We start from the raw sequence: 22,207 nt of genomic DNA on the forward strand, positions 1-22,207 counted from the left end.
CACCTGGGGACTACAGACCCTTTGCCATGACCTCAATAAATGGAAAACTGATGGAATCAACAACCTGTCAGAAAAGTGAAGGAGAGCAGTGTGGAAATAAACTAATAAATGACAATCAACACGGCCTTATAAGGGATAGATCGTGTCTGACCAACCAGAGACTTTTGGGGTAGCATCCCAAATTGACAAAGGGAAGACCTGTGATAAAATGTAACCTCAATGCCAAAAGGCCTTTGATAATGTACAACACAAGGGACTACTTTATGAAGTAAGGTCCGAGGGTAGGAGGGGTGTAACATGGACTAGAATCGGCTAAAGGGAAGGAATCAGAGGGTAGTCGTAAGGGGAGCAATGGGGGACAGGTGCAGAGTGGGCTGCCCCAGGGGTCCGCTCTGGGATCCCCTCCTCCTAATATACATGAGTGAACTGGAATTGCAGTCTCAATGTAGGCAGGTAAATTCCAGGGGACTGTGGACTCAGAAGATCTTACAAAGAGAGCTAGACAGGGTTTGCACCTGGGCTGATCAGTGGCAAATGAAGTTTAATACGAATAAGTGCAAGGTATTACATATTACATGTAAAAATAGGAGGCACATGTATCCCATGGTGAGATAGTCCTGGCGAAGGAGAAAGCTGGATGCTATAATAGGAAGAGATAGGATTGATATTCTGGAAAGATAAGGCTCAAGACCTCTGTGATCCAACCCCAGTGTAATGGAACTATCAGTCCCGTAGATTTAATAGATTCCTTTTGCTCACTGTCTGGGTGGTGGGATAACCTGCCTCTGGAATTCATTCCTTTTCTTTTCTCCCTGGAGAGCAAGAAGAGAGGGATCAGCAAAGAATGGCAGTGCCATGCAGGCTGTGAATGGAGGCACAAGTGGATTTGGAACAGCGAGTCTGCTGAGGGCTGAGGCGTGCTTAGGCTGCACTATGAGGACCATTGAATTCGATTCGACAATATTTCACTGTGGATTTAACAACTAAAAGCCAGATTGCACCGTGCAGTCAGATGTTGACGGGAGAGTGAATTGATCTGCATGACATAAATTGAAATGACATCTCTCCCTTGTGGTCAACTTCAATCTCAACCTTCTCCCACACCTCCCCAGTATATCTGTACTGGTTAGGGATCCCTTGGAAAGGGCGTGCACATTCCTGGCCAGGTTTGGGCTATTATCTGCTTGAATGACACTGCCGCAGGTCCATACACAAGCACCCCACCCCCCACCAATAAAAACAAGTGTAGCACTGCATACGTGTTGGGAATTTATCCGTGTCCTGCTGTCAAAACACATCAGAATCCGTTTATAAGGCTTCAGAATTACATTGTGCACATTTAACAACACATGAAAGACTTCGGAGGTTGAAATTCCAGGTAAATCCCTTTGGATATTCCCACTGTGGAACTGAAAAACATAAGCCCCCTTCTCCGTCCGTCCAGAAAATGCTGGACCATTTACCATACAGTGTACGTCACAGTGCTGTAAATTGATCCATTACATGATTGCCTAATGGCAGTCACAATGCACGTGGCACTGGGATATCTGCTGCCAACAATAAAACTGTTGACAAGAAATTTAGATCATTTTTAATATTTAAAAACAGATTCTTGACCCACAGAGTTCCCCTATGTTTGAAGTAGAGAATTGAGTCTTGGTGAGTCCTACATAATGATTGCAGCATGGAAAGGGCTTCATTTTGATCTTCTGACACCATCAGCTTGTGATCATCGTGAGAATCACGTGTGGCTGTCCACATCACTCAGCAGAGAGAGTTCCATAGGAGTTCCCAAACCAGTCTAAATGGAAGAGGAGAGGGAGAGAATAGGGGATAAATTAGTTGCTTGTTCAGAGCATTGCTTTACCTGAAGTTAGAGGCTATAGTTAAAGTTGCTATAACTTACTCAGTTTAGTGGGTAAATGCAGCAATTGGTGTGTGGTACTGAACCCCACTGACCAGAAGGTCCCAGCTTTCCTCCCTGGTCTGTGCTGAGTTAGCTGACCTCAGGCAGTAAGGGCACTGCAATTGGCCTTAGTGTCTCTGAGTTAGGGAGGGAAACATCAATCAGGGTTCCTGCCCTTGACCACCATCTGGTGACCCCTGCCGGAAAGCACATGGGCGAGGGCAGGATCAGCCTCAGCTGTGATGCACTCCATGGTTGAATAGTTTGCCGGTCTGGGTTCCATATGAAGAATGGGTGAGGTACTGGAGGGTGCCTGTGGAATCATACCCCAGCAGATGGGGCTAATCTCCCCAACATCAATAAGGCATTGCTTTGGAATCAGGATCTCCAGGGACCCGGGTTATCCCATCTTACATTGCCTGTATATTTTGTACAAAAAAAGTGCAGATTAACATATCTGCTGAAATAAATGGATCCTGTGCCTGGAGCATGCTTGGGTGAGAGATTCAGGCTGTGTTTCTCACAGCATACAGCTTCCGTAAAGAGACGTGGGACTTACTCCTCATACTCACTTCATGCTAAAGCAGCGTCACTGTTAGGGTGCTTTCTGAAAACCAAAGTGTTAGAAATAATAAGTGGGCACTGAGTGTCCTTGTAGGACCCAGGGTCCAATCCAGCTCAGACTGGTGGGATGAACATCTCTTCTGTAAGAGTTGGACATGAAATGAGTTTCAGCCCAGTTCCCAGTGGGCACAGACCAACAGCCCAAAACTGCCCCTAATTCAGTGCTAATCAGCAACCTGACGTGGAAAGGCAGCTGGGTGGCTGGTATGGGAAATGTTGGATATCACACTGGGTGCAGAAGGGGGCTGAGGTCGAGGATGTCGTCCATTCCCCAGAACCTCATCTTAATGAGGACAAAATGCATCGAAATTCAATAAAACAGGGCAGATAACTTTAAAAGTGGAGATTAAAATGGTAATTCTGATTTCACCATTGGGGAAAGATTGACTTAAAGTTACTGAGCCTGAGATTGTATGGGAGTCCAGTGTAAAAATGAGACTATGGTTGGTGCCCCTCAACCCCTTTCCACAGACTTAATGACTGTGTCGGTACCAATAATTCAACCCCTTACACTAACACACTTAGTAACTACCACCCCCCCACACATTGAGGTAATAAGAACATGAGAAAGTACATGCCCACTCTTGATGTGGTACTGAGCCCGACACAGAGTAGGAAAGGCCCAGATTTTATCTCCTAGGTCTGTTCTGTACTTGTTCCCAACCAGGGATGCTACAATTAGCCTCAGTTCCCTTACATTAGGCAAAAATCAGCCAGGGTTCCTGCTCCTGATCACTATCCAGTGATCCTTGTAGGAAAGTGTGTCTGTGTGCATCTGTGTGTATGTGTGTGTGCGTGGACGTATGCATGTCTGTGTGTGTGCGTGCGTGCGTGTGCACGGGTGCATGTGAGCGTGTGCGTGTGTGTGAGTGCATGTGCACGTGAGAGCGTGTGTAAGTGTGTCTGTGGGCATGTCTGCACGTATGAGTGCGTAGTGCGTGCGTGTGAGTGAGTGTGTCCGAGCTTGTGCGCATGTGTGCAAGCGTGTGCTTGCGAGTGAGTGCGTGCGTGTGAATGAGTGCGGATGCGTGCTTGTGAGCTTGTGCGTGCTTGCGAGTGATTGAGTGAGTGCGTGTTTGCGAGCGTGTGCGTGCTTGCAAGTGATTGAGTGAGTGCGTGTTTGCGAGCGTGTGCGTGCTTGCAAGTGATTGAGTGAGTGCGTGTTTCCGAGCGTGTGCGTGCTTGCGAGTGATTGAGTGAGTGAGTGTTTGCGAGCGTGTGCGTGCTTGCGAGTGATTGAGTGAGTGAGTGTTTGCGAGCGTGTGCGTGCTTGCAAGTGATTGAGTGAGTGCGTGTTTGCGAGTGATTGAGTGAGTGAGTGTTTGCGAGCGTGTGCGTGCTTGCGAGTGATTGAGTGAGTGAGTGTTTGCGAGCGTGTGCGTGCTTGCGAGTGATTGAGTGAGTGAGTGTTTGCGAGCGTGTGCGTGCTTGCAAGTGATTGAGTGAGTGAGTGTTTGCGAGTGATTGAGTGAGTGAGTGTTTGCTAGCGTGTGCGTGCTTGCGAGTGATTGAGTGAGTGCGTGTTTGCGAGTGATTGAGTGAGTGAGTGTTTGCGAGCGTGTGCGTGCTTGCAAGTGATTGAGTGAGTGCGTGCTTGCGAGTGATTGAGTGAGTGAGTGTTTGCGAGCGTGTGCGTGCTTGCGAGTGATTGAGTGAGTGAGTGTTTGCGAGCGTGTGCGTGCTTGCGAGTGATTGAGTGAGTGCGTGCTTGCGAGTGATTGAGTGAGTGAGTGTTTGTGAGCGTGTGCGTGCTTGCAAGTGATTGAGTGAGTGAGTGTTTGTGAGCGTGTGCGTGCTTGCGAGTGATTGAGTGAGTGAGTGTTTGTGAGCGTGTGCGTGCTTGCGAGTGATTGAGTGAGTGAGTGTTTGCGAGCGTGTGCGTGCTTGCGAGTGATTGAGTGAGTGCGTGCTTGCGAGTGATTGAGTGAGTGAGTGTTTGCGAGCGTGTGCGTGCTTGCGAGTGATTGAGTGAGTGCGTGTTTGCGAGCGTGTGCGTGCTTGCGAGTGATTGAGTGAGTGAGTGTTTGCGAGTGATTGAGTGAGTGCGTGTTTGCGAGCGTGTGCGTGCTTGCGAGTGATTGAGTGAGTGAGTGTTTGCGAGCGTGTGCGTGCTTGCGAGTGATTGAGTGAGTGCGTGTTTGCGAGCGTGTGCGTGCTTGCGAGTGATTGAGTGAGTGAGTGTTTGCGAGCGTGTGCGTGCTTGCGAGTGATTGAGTGAGTGAGTGTTTGTGAGTGAGTGAGTGTTTGCGAGCGTGTGCGTGCTTGCGAGTGATTGAGTGAGTGCGTGTTTGCGAGCGTGTGCGTGCTTGCGAGTGATTGAGTGAGTGCGTGTTTGCGAGCGTGTGCGTGCTTGCGAGTGATTGAGTGAGTGAGTGTTTGCGAGTGATTGAGTGAGTGCGTGTTTGCGAGCGTGTGCGTGCTTGCGAGTGATTGAGTGAGTGAGTGTTTGCGAGCGTGTGCGTGCTTGCGAGTGATTGAGTGAGTGAGTGTTTGCGAGCGTGTGCGTGCTTGCGAGTGATTGAGTGAGTGAGTGTTTGCGAGCGTGTGCGTGCTTGCGAGTGATTGAGTGAGTGCGTGTTTGCGAGCGTGTGCGTGCTTGCGAGTGATTGAGTGAGTGAGTGTTTGCGAGCGTGTGCGTGCTTGCGAGTGATTGAGTGAGTGCGTGTTTGCGAGCGTGTGCGTGCTTGCGAGTGATTGAGTGAGTGAGTGTTTGCGAGCGTGTGCGTGTTTGCGAGTGATTGAGTGAGTGCGTGTTTGCGAGCGTGTGCGTGTTTGCGAGTGATTGAGTGAGTGAGTGCGAGCGTGTGCGTGCTTGCGAGTGATTGAGTGAGTGAGTGTTTGCGAGCGTGTGCGTGCTTGCGAGTGATTGAGTGAGTGAGTGTTTGCGAGCATGTGCGTGCTTGCGAGTGATTGAGTGAGTGCGTGTTTGCGAGTGATTGAGTGAGTGAGTGTTTGCGAGCGTGTGCGTGTTTGCGAGTGATTGAGTGAGTGAGTGTTTGCGAGCGTGTGCGTTCTTGCAAGTGATTGAGTGAGTGCGTGTTTGCGAGTGATTGAGTGAGTGAGTGTTTGCGAGCGTGTGCGTGTTTGAGAGTGATTGAGTGAGTGAGTGTTTGCGAGCGTGTGCGTGCTTGCGAGTGATTGAGTGAGTGTTTGCGAGCGTGTGCGTGCTTGCAAGTGATTGAGTGAGTGAGTGTTTGCGAGCGTGTGCGTGTTTGCGAGTGATTGAGTGAGTGAGTGTTTGCGAGCGTGTGCGTGTTTGCGAGTGATTGAGTGAGTGAGTGTTTGCGAGCGTGTGCGTGTTTGCGAGTGATTGAGTGAGTGAGTGTTTGCGAGCGTGTGCGTGCTTGCGAGTGATTGAGTGAGTGCGTGTTTGCGAGCGTGTGCGTGCTTGCGAGTGATTGAGTGAGTGCGTGTTTGCGAGTGATTGAGTGAGTGAGTGTTTGCGAGCGTGTGCGTGTTTGCGAGTGATTGAGTGAGTGAGTGTTTGCGAGCGTGTGCGTGCTTGCGAGTGATTGAGTGAGTGAGTGTTTGCGAGCGTGTGCGTGCTTGCGAGTGATTGAGTGAGTGCGTGTTTGCGAGTGATTGAGTGAGTGAGTGTTTGCGAGCGTGTGCGTGTTTGCGAGTGATTGAGTGAGTGAGTGTTTGCGAGCATGTGCGTGCTTGCGAGTGATTGAGTGAATGCGTGTTTGCGAGTGATTGAGTGAGTGAGTGTTTGCGAGCGTGTGCGTGTTTGCGAGTGATTGAGTGAGTGAGTGTTTGCGAGCGTGTGCGTTCTTGCAAGTGATTGAGTGAGTGCGTGTTTGCGAGTGATTGAGTGAGTGAGTGTTTGCGAGCGTGTGCGTGTTTGCGAGTGATTGAGTGAGTGAGTGTTTGCGAGCGTGTGCGTGCTTGCGAGTGATTGAGTGAGTGAGTGTTTGCGAGCGTGTGCGTGTTTGCGAGTGATTGAGTGAGTGAGTGTTTGCGAGCGTGTGCGTGTTTGCGAGTGATTGAGTGAGTGAGTGTTTGCGAGCGTGTGCGTGCTTGCGAGTGATTGAGTGAGTGCGTGTTTGCGAGCGTGTGCGTGCTTGCGAGTGATTGAGTGAGTGCGTGTTTGCGAGTGATTGAGTGAGTGAGTGTTTGCGAGCGTGTGCGTGTTTGCGAGTGATTGAGTGAGTGAGTGTTTGCGAGCGTGTGCGTGCTTGCGAGTGATTGAGTGAGTGCGTGTTTGCGAGCGTGTGCGTGCTTGCGAGTGATTGAGTGAGTGCGTGTTTGCGAGTGATTGAGTGAGTGAGTGTTTGCGAGCGTGTGCGTGTTTGCGAGTGATTGAGTGAGTGAGTGTTTGCGAGCGTGTGCGTGCTTGCAAGTGATTGAGTGAGTGAGTGTTTGCGAGCGTGTGTGTGCTTGCAAGTGATTGAGTGAGTGCGTGTTTGCGAGCGTGTGCGTGCTTGCGAGTGATTGAGTGAGTGCGTGTTTGCGAGCGTGTGCGTGCTTGCAAGTGATTGAGTGAGTGCGTGTTTGCGAGCGTGTGCGTGCTTGCGAGTGATTGAGTGAGTGCGTGCTTGCGAGCGTGTGCGTGCTTGCGAGTGATTGAGTGAGTGCATGCTTGCGAGCGTGTGCGTGCTTGCGAGCATGTGCGTGCTTGCGAGTGATTGAGTGAGTGCATGCTTGCGAGCGTGTGCGTGCTTGCGAGTGATTGCGAGCGTGTGCGTGCGATTGGGTGATTGCGAGCGTGTGCGTGCGAGTGATTGCGAGCGTGTGCGTGCGAGTGAGTGATTGCGAGCGTGTGCGTGCGAGTGATTGTGAGCGTGTGCGTGCGAGTGATTGCGAGCGTGTGCGTGCTTGCGAGTGATTGAGTGAGTGCATGCTTGCAAGCATGTGCGTGCTTGCGAGTGATTGCGAGCGTGTGCGTGCGAGTGAGTGATTGCGAGCGTGTGCGTGCGAGTGAGTGATTGCGAGCGTGTGCGTGCGAGTGAGTGATTGCGAGTGTGTGTGTGCGTGCGAGTGAATGATTGCGAGCGTGCGTATGCTTGCGATTGATTGCGAGCATGTGTGTGCGAGTGACTGATTGCGAGTGTGTGTGTGCTTGCGAGTGAGTGTGTGCGAGTGAGTGAGTGCGTGCGAGTGAGTGATCGCGAGCGTGTGTATGCTTGCGATTGATTGCGAGCATGTGCGTGCGAGTGAGTGATTGCGAGTGAGTGTGAGCATGTGCGTGCGATTGAGTGATTGCGAGTGATTGTGTGCGTGCTTGCGAGTGTGTGCGTGTGTGTGTGCTTGCGAGTGTGTGTGTGCTTGCGAGTGATTGCGAGCATGTGTGTGCTTGCGAGTGATTGCGAGCGTGTGCGTGCGAGTGATTGCGAGCATGTGTGTGCGTGCGAGTGATTGCGAGCGTGTGCGTGCGAGTGATTGCGAGCATGTCCGTGCGAGTGAATGATTGCGAGCGTGTGCGTGCGAGTGATTGCGAGCATGTGTGTGCTTGCGAGTGATTGCGAGCGTGTGCGTGCGAGTGATTGCGAGCATGTCCGTGCGAGTGAGTGATTGCGAGCGTGTGCGTGCTTGCGAGTGAGTGTGTGCGGGTGAGTGAGTGCATGCGAGTGAGTCATCGCGAGCGTGTGCGTGCGATTGAGTGATTGCGAGTGATTGAGTGCGTGCTTGCGAGCATGTGCTTGCTTGCGAGTGATTGAGTGAGTGCGTGATTGAGTGAGTGATTGAGTGAGCGAGTGATTGAGTGAGTGCGTGCTTGCGAGTGATTGAGTGAGTGCGTGCTTGCGAGTGATTGAGTGAGTGCGTGCTTGCGAGTGAGTGATTGAGAGCGAGTGCTTGCGAGTGATTTGAGTGCAAGCGTGCGTGCGAGTGAGTGATTGCGAGCTTTTGCGTGCATGCGAGTGATTGCGAGCGTGTGCGTGCGAGTGAGTGATTGCGAGCGTGTGCGTGCGAGTGAGTGATTGCGAGCGTGTGCGTGCGAGTGAGTGATTGCGAGCGTGTGCGTGCGAGTGAGTGATTGCGAGTGTGTGCGTGCGAGTGATTGCGAGCGTGCGCGTGCGAGTGAGTGATTGCGAGCGTGCGTGCGTGCGAGTGATTGCGAGCGTGTGCGTGCGAGTGAGTGATTGCGAGTGTGTGCGTGCGTGCGAGTGATTGCGAGCGTGTGCGTGCAAGTGAGTGATTGCGAGCGTGCGTGCGTGCGAGTGATTGCGAGCGTGCGTGCGAGTGAGTGATTGCGAGCGTGCGTGCGAGTGAGTGATTGCGAGCGTGCGTGCGAGTGAGTGATTGCGAGTGTGTGCGTGCTTGCGAGTGATTGCGAGCGTGTGCGTGCGAGTGAGTGATTGCGAGCGTGCGTGCGAGTGAGTGATTGCGAGTGTGTGCGTGCGAGTGATTGCGAGCGTGCGCGTGCGAGTGAGTGATTGCGAGCGTGCGTGCGTGCGAGTGATTGCGAGCGTGCGCGTGCGAGTGAGTGATTGCGAGCGTGCGTGCGTGCGAGTGATTGCGAGCGTGTGCGTGCGAGTGAGTGATTGCGAGTGTGTGCGTGCGTGCGAGTGATTGCGAGCGTGTGCGTGCAAGTGAGTGATTGCGAGCGTGCGTGCGAGTGAGTGATTGCGAGTGTGCGTGCATGCGAGTGATTGCGAGCGTGTGCGTGCGAGTGAGTGATTGCGAGCGTGCGTGCGAGTGATTGCGAGCGTGCGTGCGAGTGAGTGATTGCGAGTGTGTGCGTGCGAGTGAGTGATTGCGAGCGTGCGTGCGAGTGAGTGATTGCGAGTGTGTGCGTGCTTGCGAGTGATTGCGAGCGTGTGCGTGCGAGTGAGTGATTGCGAGCGTGCGTGCGAGTGATTGCGAGCGTGTGCGTGCGAGTGAGTGATTGCGAGAGTGTGCGTGCGAGCCAGTGATTGCGAGCGTGTGCGTGCGAGCGAGTGATTGCGAGCGTGTGCGTGCGAGCGAGTGATTGCGAGCGTGTGCGTGCGAGTGAGTGATTGCGAGCATGTGCGTGCGAGTGAGTGATTGCGAGCGTGTGCGTGCGAGTGAGTAATTGCGAGCGTGTGCGTGGGTGAGTGATTGTGAGCGTGTGCGCGGGCGAGCGACCGCGAGCGTGTGCGTGGGTGAGTGATTGCGAGCGTGTGCGTGCGGGCGAGCGACCGCGAGCGTGTGAGTGAGGGCGAGCGACCGCGAGCGTGTGCGTGGGTGAGTGATTGCGAGCGTGTGCGGGCGAGCGACCGCGAGCGCGTGAGTGCGGGCGAGCGACCGTGAGTGCGGGCGAGCGACCGCGAGCGCGTGCGTGCTGGCGAGCGACCGCGAGCGCGTGAGTGAGGGCGAGCGACCGCGAGCGCGTGAGTGAGGGCGAGCGACCGTGTGCGTGGGTGAGTGATTGCGAGCGTGTGCGTGCGGGCGAGCGACCGCGAGCGTGAGTGAGGGCGAGCGACCGCGAGCGCGTGCGTGCGGGCGAGCGACCGCGAGCGTGTGAGTGAGGGCGAGCGACCGCGAGCGTGTGCGTGGGTGAGCGATTGCGAGCGTGTGCGTGCGGGCGAGCGACCGCGAGCGTGTGCGTGCGGGCGAGCGACCGCGAGCGTGAGTGAGGGCGAGCAAACGCGAGCGCGTGCGGGCGGGCGAGCGACCGCGAGCGTGTGAGTGAGGGCGAGCGAGCGTGTGCGTGGGTGAGCGATTGCGAGCGTGTGCGTGCGGACGAGCGACCGCGAGCGCGTGAGTGCGGGCGAGCGACCGCGAGCGCGTGAGTGAGGGCGAGCGACCGCGAGCGCGTGAGTGAGGGCGAGCGACCGCGAGCGCGTGAGTGAGGGCGAGCGACCGCGAGCGCGAGTGAGGGCGAGCGACCGCGAGCGTGTGCGTGGGTGAGTGATTGCGAGCGTGTGAGTGAGGGCGAGCGACCGCGAGCGCGTGCGTGCGGGCGAGCGACCGCGAGCGTGTGAGTGAGGGCGAGCGACCGCGTGAGTGAGGGCGAGCGACCGCGAGAGTGAGGGCGAGCGACCGCGACCGCGAGAGTGAGGGCGAGCGACCGCGAGAGTGAGGGCGAGCGACCGCGAGCGCGTGAGTGAGGGCGAGCGACCGCGAGCGCGTGAGTGCGGGCGAGCGACCGCGAGAGTGAGGGCGAGCGACCGCGAGCGCGTGAGTGCGGGCGAGCGACCGCGTGAGTGAGGGCGAGCGACCGCGAGCGCGTGAGTGCGGGCGAGCGAGCGCGTGAGTGCGGGCGAGCGACCGCGAGCGCGTGAGTGCGGGCGAGCGACCGCGAGAGTGAGGGCGAGCGACCGCGTGAGTGAGGGCGAGCGACCGCGAGCGCGTGAGTGCGGGCGAGCGACCGCGAGAGTGAGGGCGAGCGACCGCGAGAGTGAGGGCGAGCGACCGTGAGCGCGTGAGTGCGGGCGAGCGAGCGCGTGAGTGCGGGCGAGCGAGCGCGTGAGTGCGGGCGAGCGAGCGCGTGAGTGCGGGCGAGCGAGCGCGTGAGTGAGGGCGAGCGAGCGCGTGAGTGAGGGCGAGCGACCGCGAGCGCGTGAGTGAGGGCGAGCGACCGCGAGCGCGTGAGTGAGGGCGAGCGACCGCGAGCGCGTGAGTGCGGGCGAGCGAGCGCGTGAGTGCGGGCGAGCGAGCGCGTGAGTGCGGGCGAGCGAGCGCGTGAGTGCGGGCGAGCGAGCGCGTGAGTGCGGGCGAGCGACCGCGAGCGCGTGAGTGAGGGCGAGCGACCGCGAGCGCGTGAGTGAGGGCGAGCGACCGCGAGCGTATGTATGGACAATGTTTGAGGGTAGGATCGGGTTCATCTGTGATGCAAAATCCTGCTGAAACTGACAACTGTGAACAAGGAGCACTGGGAGGAGCAACCTCAGTACAATAACTATTATAAATACTGTAAAACTGGAAACATTCTTATCAGGTCTATATTTGATGGGACAAGGGACTCTGGACTCAAGCACAAAAATCTTTTAGCCTGTTTAATCCCCAAGTTCCTCTAAACACAGTGTTAATACAGTTATTACAACCACCAACTGCATTTCTCCCCCTCCACAGTGCTGTTTGCAGTCCAATGTCTGAACTAGAATGCAGGGAGTGGGGCACATTGTGCATTGATTGTAAGATTTTCTTCAAGTTCAGATGGAGCACAGGCACTTTAAACCGCCTCCCGATTAACATAATAGTGGCAGTGAGGTGGAAACAGCTGGTGGCTGGAATATTTCATGCAGCCCAGAGCACAGGACCAGGCACCAATATCACAAAAACATTTTTATTGCAAAATTAACCTCTTGCACCTGAGCAAGAGTCAGGACTTTAAAGGGTTAATTACACAACGGCCAATGGAGGGAGCTTCGATTCTCCCAATATAAGATGTATATTTGAAAAACAATGATTTAAAAGCAGTTATCACAGGAGTGTTCGATTCGAGCGCAGTAGAAGGTATTCACCAAATGACAAACAGTGCCCCATCAACCAATTAACAGCATGCAGGAATCGAAGACTATCTCTAAGATCAGTTTACAGTGTGCTGTATCACAACTGTTGAGCTTTAACTATTCCAGATTAATTCTGCATTTCGAGGGAAAATAGTTCATTTAGCACCATGTGCGTGTTTAATTTGGACGTGTCTGTCAGAATCAAAACCAAATGATCCACAGCTCATGCATGATTTATACTTACTGGTGTCCTCAGGGGAGGCCTATAGAAAACACACACACAATGCTGTAAAATCACATACGTGCCGGCAACAGAAATACAAGAATCATCAAAACACACAGTAATAGCAGCAATAATTGGCACCCTGGTGTCTTGTACCAACTGATGTCTGGTGTAGGGTCATGGAAAAGGTTATCAAACTGATTGACCACATGCCGAGCTCCCAATCTCTGCCTGAATTCAGCACTGTCACCGGGATTTCAGTAACTTGTGGACTATATGGATATTTATCCTGCGTCCAAATGAGGAAACCCATCAGAGCATGAATAGATTGTGTCCTTCCAAACCGGGGCTGTGATTGGAGGATTTTGATCTGTAGACAATTGGGGTACAGTACTGGTGGGTACAGGTCTGTCACTGTATAACACTGGGGTACAGTACTGGTGGGTACAGGTCTGTCTCTGTATAACACGGGTACAGTACTGGTGGGTACAGGTCTGTCACTGTACAACACTGGGGTACAGTACTGGTGGGTACAGGTCTGTCGCTGTATAACACTGGGGTACAGTACTGGTGGGTACAGGTCTGTCACTGTATAACACTGGGGTACAGTACTGGTGGGTACAGGTCTGTCACTGTATAACACTGGGGTACAGTACTGGTGGGTACAGGTCTGTCACTGTATAACACTGGGGTACAGTACTGGTGTGTACAGGTCTGTCACTGTATAACACTGGGGTACAGTACTGGTGGGTACAGGTCTGTCACTGTATAACACTGGGGTACAGTACTGGTGGGTACAAGTCTGTCACTGTATAACACTGGGGTACAGTACTGGTGGGTACAGGTCTGTCACTATATAACACTGGTCTACAGTACTGGTGGGTACAGGTCTGTCACTGTATAACACTGGGGTACAGTACTGGTGGGTACAGGTCTGTCACTGTATAACACTGGGGTACAGTACTGGTGTGTACAGGTCTGTCACTGTATAACACTGGGGTACAGTACTGGTGGGTACAGGTCTGTCACTGTATAACACTGGGGTACAGTACTGGTGGGTACAAGTCTGTCACTGTATAACACTGGGGTACAGTACTGGTGGGTACAGGTCTGTCACTGTATAACACTGGGGTACAGTATTGGTGGGTACAGGTCTGTCACTGTATAACACTGGAGTACAGTACTGGTGGGTACAGGTCTGTCACTGTATAACACTGGGGTACAGTACTGGTGGGTACAGGTCTGTCACTGTATAACACTGGAGTACAGTACTGGTGGGTACAGGTCTGTCACTGTATAACACTGGGGTACAGTACTGGTGGGGACAGGTCTGTCACTGTATAACACTGGAGTACAGTACTGGTGGGTACAGGTCTGTCACTGTGTAACACTGGGGTACAGTACTGGTGGGGACAGGTCTGTCACTGTATAACACTGGGGTACAGTACTGGTGGGTACAGGTCTGTCACTGTATAACACTGGGGTACAGTACTGGTGGGTACAGGTCTGTCACTGTATAACACTGGGGTACAGTACTGGTGGGTACAGGTCTGTCACTGTATAACACTGGAGTACAGTACTGGTGGGTACAGGTCTGTCACTGTGTAACACTGGGGTACAGTACTGGTGGGGACAGGTCTGTCACTGTATAACACTGGGGTACAGTACTGGTGGGTACAGGTCTGTCACTGTATAATACTAGGGTACAGTACTGGTGGGTACAGGTCTGTCACTGTATAACACTGGAGTACAGTACTGGTGGGTACAGGTCTGTCACTGTGTAACACTGGGGTACAGTACTGGTGGGGACAGGTCTGTCACTGTATAACACTGGGGTACAGTACTGGTGGGTACAGGTCTGTCACTGTATAATACTAGGGTACAGTACTGGTGGGTACAGGTCTGTCACTGTATAACACTGGAGTACAGTACTGGTGGGTACAGGTCTGTCACTGTGTAACACTGGGGTACAGTACTGGTGGGTACAGGTCTGTCACTGTATAACACTGGGGTACAGTACTGGTGGGTACAGGTCTGTCACTGTATAACACTGGGGTACAGTACTGGTGGGTACAGGTCTGTCACTGTATAACACTGGGGTACAGTACTGGTGGGTACAGGTCTGTCCCTGTATAACATTGGGGTACAGTACTGGTGGGTACAGGTCTGTCACTGTATAACACTGGGGTACAATACTGGTGGGTACAGGTCTGTCACTGTATAACACTGGGGTACAGTACTGGTGGGGACAGGTCTGTCACTGTATAACACTGGAGTACAGTACTGGTGGGTACAGGTCTGTCACTGTATAACACTGGGGTACAGTACTGGTGGGTACAGGTCTGTCTCTGTGTAACACTGGGGTACAGTACTGGTGGGTACAGGTCTGTCACTGTATAACACTGGGGTACAGTACTGGTGGGTACAGGTCTGTCACTGTGTAACACTGGGGTACAGTACTGGTGGGTACAGGTCTGTCACTGTATAACACTGGGGTATAGTACTGGTGGGTACAGGTCTGTCACTGTATAACACTGGAGTACAGTACTGGTGGGTACAGGTCTGTCACTGTATAACACTGGGGTACAGTACTGGTGGGTACAGGTCTGTCACTGTATAACACTGGGGTACAGTCCTGGTGGGTACAGGTCTGTCACTGTATAACACTGGAGTACAGTACTGGTGGGTACAGGTCTGTCACTGTATAACACTGGGGTATAGTACTGGTGGGTACAGGTCTGTCACTGTATAACACTGGAGTACAGTACTGGTGGGTACAGGTCTGTCACTGTATAACACTGGGGTACAGTACTGGTGGGTACAGGTCTGTCACTGTATAACACTGGGGTACAGTACTGGTGGGTACAGGTCTGTCACTGTGCAACACTGGGGTACAGTACTGGTGGGTACAGGTCTGTCACTGTATAACACTGGAGTACAGTACTGGTGGGTACAGGTCTGTCACTGTATAACACTGGGGTACAGTACTGGTGGGTACAGGTCTGTCACTGTATAACACTGGGGTACAGTACTGGTGGGGACAGGTCTGTCACTGTACAACACTGGGGTACAGTACTGGTGGGTACAGGTCTGTCACTGTATCACACTGGGGTACAGTACTGGTGGGTGCAGGTCTGTCACTATATAACACTGGGGTACAGTACTGGTGGGTACAGGTCTGTCACTGTATCACACTGGGGTACAGTACTGGTGGGTACAGGTCTGTCACTGTACAACACTGGGGTACAGTACTGGTGGGTACAGGTCTGTCACTGTATAACACTGGAGTACAGTACTGGTGGGTACAGGTCTGTCACTGTATAACACTGGGGTACAGTACTGGTGGGTACAGGTCTGTCACTGTATAGCACTGGGGTACAGTACTGCTGGGTACAGGTCTGTCACTGTATAACACTGGGGTACAGTACTGGTGGGTACAGGTCTGTCACTGTACAACACTGGGGTACAGTACTGGTGGGTACAGGTCTGTCACTGTACAACACTGGGGTACAGTACTGGTGGGGACAGGTCTGTCACTGTGTAACACTGGGGTACAGTACTGGTGGGTACAGGTCTGTCACTGTATAACACTGGGGTACAGTACTGATGGGTACAGGTCTGTCACTGTATAACACTGGGGTACAGTACTGGTGGGTACAGGTCTGTCACTGTATAACACTGGGGTACAGTACTGGTGGGTACAGGTCTGTCACTGTACAACACTGGGGTACAGTACTGGTGGGTACAGGTCTGTCACTGTACAACACTGGGGTACAGTACTGGTGGGTACAGGTCTGTCACTGTACAACACTGGGGTACAGTACTGGTGGGTACAGGTCTGTCACTGTACAACACTGGGGTACAGTACTGGTGGGTACAGGTCTGTCACTGTATAACACTGGGGTACAGTACTGGTGGGTACAGGTCTGTCACTGTACAACACTGGGGTACAGTACTGGTGGGTACAGGTCTGTCACTGTACAACACTGGGGTACAGTACAGGTGGGTACAGGTCTGTCACTGTGTAACACTGGGGTACAGTACTGGTGGGTACAGGTCTGTCACTGTACAACACTGGGGTACAGTACAGGTGGGTACAGGTCTGTCACTGTATAACACTGGGGGTACAGTCCTGGTGGGTACAGGTCTGTCACTGTATAATACTGGGGTATAGTACTGGTGGGTACAGGTCTGTCACTGTCTAACACTGGGGTACAGCACTGGTGGGTACAGGTCTGTCACTGTATAACACTGGGGTACAGTACTGGTGGGTACAGGTCTGTCAGTGTATAACACTGGGGTACAGTACTGGTGGGTACAGGTCTGTCACTGTATAATACTGGGGTACAGAGCTGGTGGGTACAGGTCTGTCACTGTATAACACTGGGGTACAGTACTGGTGGGTACAGGTATGTCACTGTGCAACACTGGGGTACAGTACTGGTGGGTACAGGTCTGTCACTGAAATCACTGGGGTACAGTACTGGTAGGTACAGGTCTGTCACTGTATAACACTGGGGCACAGTACTGGTGGGTACAGGTCTGTCACTGCATAACACTGGGGTACAGTACTGGTGGGTACAGGTCTGTCACTGTATAACACTGGGGTACAGTACTGGTGGGTACAGGTCTGTCACTGTATAACGCTGGAGTACAGCACTGGTGGGGACAGGTCTGTCACTGCAGAACACTGGAGTACAGTACTGGTGGGTACAGGTCTGTCACTATATAACACAGGTACAGTACTGGTGGGTACAGGTCTGTCACTGTGTAACACTGGGGTACAGTACTGGTGGGTACAGGTCTGTCTCTGTATAACACTGGGGTACAGTACTGGTGGGTACAGGTCTGTCACTGTATAACACTGGAGTACAGTACTGGTGGGTACAGGTCTGTCACTGTGTGACACTGGGGTACAGTACTGGTGGGTACAGGTCTGTCACTGTATAACACTGGGGTACAGTACTGGTGGGTACAGGTCTGTCACTGTGTAACACTGGGGTACAGTACTGGTGGGTACAGGTCTGTCACTGTGGAACACTGGGGTACAGTACTGGTGGGGACAGGTCTGTCACTGTATAACACTGGGGTACAGTACTGGTGGGTACAGGTCTGTCACTGTATAACACTGGGGTACAGTACTGGTGGGTACAGGTCTGTCACTGTGTAACACTGGGGTACAGTACTGGTGGGTACAGGTCTGTCACTGTGTAACACTGGGGTACAGTACTGGTGGGTACAGGTCTGTCACTGTGTAACACTGGGGTACAGTACTGGTGGGTACAGGTCTGTCACTGTATAACACTGGGGTACAGTACTGGTGGGTACAGGTCTGTCACTGTGTAACACTGGGGTACAGTACTGGTGGGTACAGGTCTGTCACTGTATAACACTGGGGTACAGTGCTGGTGGGCACAGGTCTGTCTCTGTATAACACTGGGGTACAGTACTATTGGGTACAAGTCTGTCACTGTGTAACACTGGGGTACAGTACTGGTGGGTACAGGTCTGTCACTGTACAACACTGGGGTACAGTACTATTGGGTACAAGTCTGTCACTGTGTAACACTGGGGTACAGTACTGGTGGGTACAGGTCTGTCACTGTGTAACACTGGGGTACAGTACTGGTGGGTACAGGTCTGTCACTGTGTAACACTGGGGTACAATACTGGTGGGTACAGGTCTGTCACTGTATAACACTGGGGTACAGTACTGGTGGGTACAAGTCTGTCCCTGTCGAACACTGGGGTACAGCACTGATGGGAACAGGTCTGTCACTGTATAACACTGGGGGACAGCACTGGTGGGTACAGGTCTGTCACTGTATAACACTGGGGTACAGCACTGGTGGGTACAGGTCTGTCACTGTATAACACTGGGGTACAGTACTGGTGGGTGCAGGTCTGTCACTGTATAACACTGGGGTACTGTACTGGTGGGTACAGGACTGTCACTGTATAACACTGCGGTACAGTACTGGTGAGTGCAGGTCCATCACTGTATAACACTGGGGTACAGTACTGGTGGGTACAGGTCTGTCACTGTATAACACTGGGGTACAGTACTGGTGGGTACAGGTCTGTCCCTGCATAACACTGGGGTGCAGTACTGGTGGGTACAGGTCTGTCACTGTATAACACTGGGGTACAGTACTGGTGGGTACAGGTCTGTCACTGTGTAACACTGGGGCGCAGTACTGGTGGGAACAGGTCTGTCACTGTATAACACTGGTGTACAGTACTGGTGGGTGCAGGTCTGTCCCTGTAGAACACTGGGGTACAGTACTGATGGGTACAGGTCTGTCACTGTATAACACTGGGTTACAGCACTGGTGGGTACAGGTCTGTCACTGTATAACACTGGGGTACAGTACTGGTGGGTACAGGTCTGTCACTGTATAACACTGGGGTACAGTACTGGTGGGTACAGGTCTGTCACTGTATAATACTGGGGTACAGAGCTGGTGGGTACAGGTCTGTCACTGTATAACACTGGGGTACAGTACTGGTGGGTACAGGTATGTCACTGTGCAACACTGGGGTACAGTACTGGTGGGTACAGGTCTGTCACTGAAATCACTGGGGTACAGTACTGGTAGGTACAGGTCTGTCACTGTATAACACTGGGGCACAGTACTGGTGGGTACAGGTCTGTCACTGCATAACACTGGGGTACAGTACTGGTGGGTACAGGTCTGTCACTGTATAACACTGGGGTACAGTACTGGTGGGTACAGGTCTGTCACTGTATAACGCTGGAGTACAGCACTGGTGGGGACAGGTCTGTCACTGCAGAACACTGGGGTACAGTACTGGTGGGTACAGGTCTGTCACTATATAACACAGGTACAGTACTGGTGGGTACAGGTCTGTCACTGTGTAACACTGGGGTACAGTACTGGTGGGTACAGGTCTGTCTCTGTATAACACTGGGGTACAGTACTGGTGGGTACAGGTCTGTCACTGTATAACACTGGAGTACAGTACTGGTGGGTACAGGTCTGTCACTGTGTGACACTGGGGTACAGTACTGGTGGGTACAGGTCTGTCACTGTATAACACTGGGGTACAGTACTGGTGGGTACAGGTCTGTCACTGTGTAACACTGGGGTACAGTACTGGTGGGTACAGGTCTGTCACTGTGTAACACTGGGGTACAGTACTGGTGGGGACAGGTCTGTCACTGTATAACACTGGGGTACAGTACTGGTGGGTACAGGTCTGTCACTGTATAACACTGGGGTACAGTACTGGTGGGTACAGGTCTGTCACTGTGTAACACTGGGGTACAGTACTGGTGGGTACAGGTCTGTCACTGTGTAACACTGGGGTACAGTACTGGTGGGTACAGGTCTGTCACTGTGTAACACTGGGGTACAGTACTGGTGGGTACAGGTCTGTCACTGTATAACACTGGGGTACAGTACTGGTGGGTACAGGTCTGTCACTGTGTAACACTGGGGTACAGTACTGGTGGGTACAGGTCTGTCACTGTATAACACTGGGGTACAGTGCTGGTGGGCACAGGTCTGTCTCTGTATAACACTGGGGTACAGTACTATTGGGTACAAGTCTGTCACTGTGTAACACTGGGGTACAGTACTGGTGGGTACAGGTCTGTCACTGTACAACACTGGGGTACAGTACTATTGGGTACAAGTCTGTCACTGTCTAACACTGGGGTACAGTACTGGTGGGTACAGGTCTGTCACTGTGTAACACTGGGGTACAGTACTGGTGGGTACAGGTCTGTCACTGTGTAACACTGGGGTACAATACTGGTGGGTACAGGTCTGTCACTGTATAACACTGGGGTACAGTACTGGTGGGTACAAGTCTGTCCCTGTCGAACACTGGGGTACAGCACTGATGGGAACAGGTCTGTCACTGTATAACACTGGTGTACAGTACTGGTGGGTGCAGGTCTGTCCCTGTAGAACACTGGGGTACAGTACTGATGGGTACAGGTCTGTCACTGTATAACACTGGGGTACAGCACTGGTGGGTACAGGTCTGTCACTGTATAACACTGGGGTACAGTACTGGTGGGTGCAGGTCTGTCACTGTATAACACTGGGGTACTGTACTGGTGGGTACAGGACTGTCACTGTATAACACTGCGGTACAGTACTGGTGAGTGCAGGTCCATCACTGTATAACACTGGGGTACAGTACTGGTGGGTACAGGTCTGTCACTGTATAACACTGGGGTACAGTACTGGTGGGTACAGGTCTGTCCCTGCATAACACTGGGGTGCAGTACTGGTGGGTACAGGTCTGTCACTGTATAACACTGGGGTACAGTACTGGTGGGTACAGGTCTGTCACTGTGTAACACTGGGGCGCAGTACTGGTGGGAACAGGTCTGTCACTGTATAACACTGGTGTACAGTACTGGTGGGTGCAGGTCTGTCCCTGTAGAACACTGGGGTACAGTACTGATGGGTACAGGTCTGTCACTGTATAACACTGGGGTACAGCACTGGTGGGTACAGGTCTGTCACTGTATTACACTGGGGTACAGTACTGGTGGGTACAGGTCTGTCACTGTATAACACTGGGGTACAGTACTGGTGGGTACAGGACTGTCACTGTATAACACTGGGGTACAGTACTGGTGGGTACAGGTCTGTCCCTGCATAACACTGGGGTGCAGTACTGGTGGGTACAGGTCTGTCACTGTATAACACTGGTGTACAGTACTGGTGGGTACAGGTCTGTCCCTGTCGAACACTGGGGTACAGCACTGATGGGAACAGGTCTGTCACTGTATAACACTGGGGGACAGCACTGGTGGGTACAGGTCTGTCACTGTATAACACTGGGGTACAGCACTGGTGGGTACAGGTCTGTCACTGTATAACACTGGGGTACAGTACTGGTGGGTGCAGGTCTGTCACTGTATAACACTGGGGTACTGTACTGGTGGGTACAGGACTGTCACTGTATAACACTGCGGTACAGTACTGGAGGTTACAGGTCTGTCACTGCATAACACTGGGGTACAGTACTGGTGGGTACAGGTCTGTGACTGTACAACACTGGTCTACAGTACTGGTGGGTACAGGTCTGTCACTGTATAACACTGGGGTACAGTACTGGTGGGTACAGGTCTGTCACTATAGAACACAGGGGTACAGTACTGGTGGGTACAGGTCTGTCACTGTGTAACACTGGGTTACAGTACTGGTGGGTACAGGTCTGTCACTGTATAACACTGGGGTACAGTACTGGTGGGGACAGGTCTGTCACTGTATAACACTGGGGTACAGTACTGGTGGGTACAGGTCTGTCACTGTATAACACTGGGGTACAGTACTGGTGGGTACAGGTCTGTCACTGTAACTCGGGTACAGTACTGGTGGGTACAGGTCTGTCACTGTGTAACACTGGGGTACAGTACTGGTGGTTACAGGTCTGTCACTGTATAACACTGGGGTACAGTACTGGTGGGTACAGGTCTGTCACTGTATAACACTGGGGTACAGTACTGGTGGGTACAGGTCTGTCACTGTATAACACTGGGGTACAGTACTGGTGGGTACAGGTCTGTCACTGTATAACACTGGGGTACAGTACTGGTGGGTACAGGTCTGTCACTGTATAACACTGGGGAACAGTACTGGTGGGTACAGGTCTGTCACTGTGTAACACTGGGGGTACAGTACAGGTGGGTCCAGGTCTGTCTCTGTATAACACTGGGGTACAGTACTGGTGGGTACAGGTCTGTCACTGTATAACACTGGGGTACAGTACTGGTGGGTACAGGTCTGTCACTGTTTAACACTGGGGTACAGTACTGGTGGGTACAGGTCTGTCACTGTGTAACACTGGGGTACAGTACTATTGGGTACAAGTCTGTCACTGTGTAACACTGGGGGTACAGTACAGGTGGGTACAGGTCTGTCACTGTGTAACACTGGGGTACAGTACTGGTGGGTACAGGTCTGTCACTGTGCAACACTGGGGTACAGTACTGGTGGGTACAGGTCTGTCCCTGTATAACACTGGGGAACAGTACTGGTGGGTACAGGTCTGTCACTGTGTAACACTGGGGTACAGTACTGGTGGGTACAGGTCTGTCACTGTGTAACA

At 52.7% G+C, this 22,207-nt stretch overlaps 1 protein-coding gene across 4 annotated transcripts in view; it reads right to left on the minus strand.

The window, feature by feature from the left end:
- Positions 1-524: 524 nt before the first annotated feature.
- The window catches only part of LOC137307320 (natural resistance-associated macrophage protein 2-like), a 224,919-nt gene continuing 203,236 nt past the window's right edge, over positions 525-22,207 (minus strand). For 3 of the 4 annotated variants that reach the window (XM_067976794.1, XM_067976792.1, XM_067976795.1), the window contains exons 17-18: positions 12,134-12,152; positions 525-1,801 (exon numbers count right to left, since the gene is read on the minus strand). In XM_067976794.1, coding sequence (XP_067832895.1) covers positions 1,761-1,801; positions 12,134-12,152 — 60 coding nt within the window. In that variant the 3' untranslated portion in view covers positions 525-1,760. The remainder of the gene's footprint in view (positions 1,802-12,133; positions 12,153-22,207) is intronic. The other variant, XM_067976793.1, reaches the window with a different exon arrangement.

This window comes from Heptranchias perlo, chromosome X (assembly GCF_035084215.1).
Source record: "Heptranchias perlo isolate sHepPer1 chromosome X, sHepPer1.hap1, whole genome shotgun sequence".
NCBI classification, from domain to species: Eukaryota; Metazoa; Chordata; class Chondrichthyes; order Hexanchiformes; family Hexanchidae; genus Heptranchias; species Heptranchias perlo.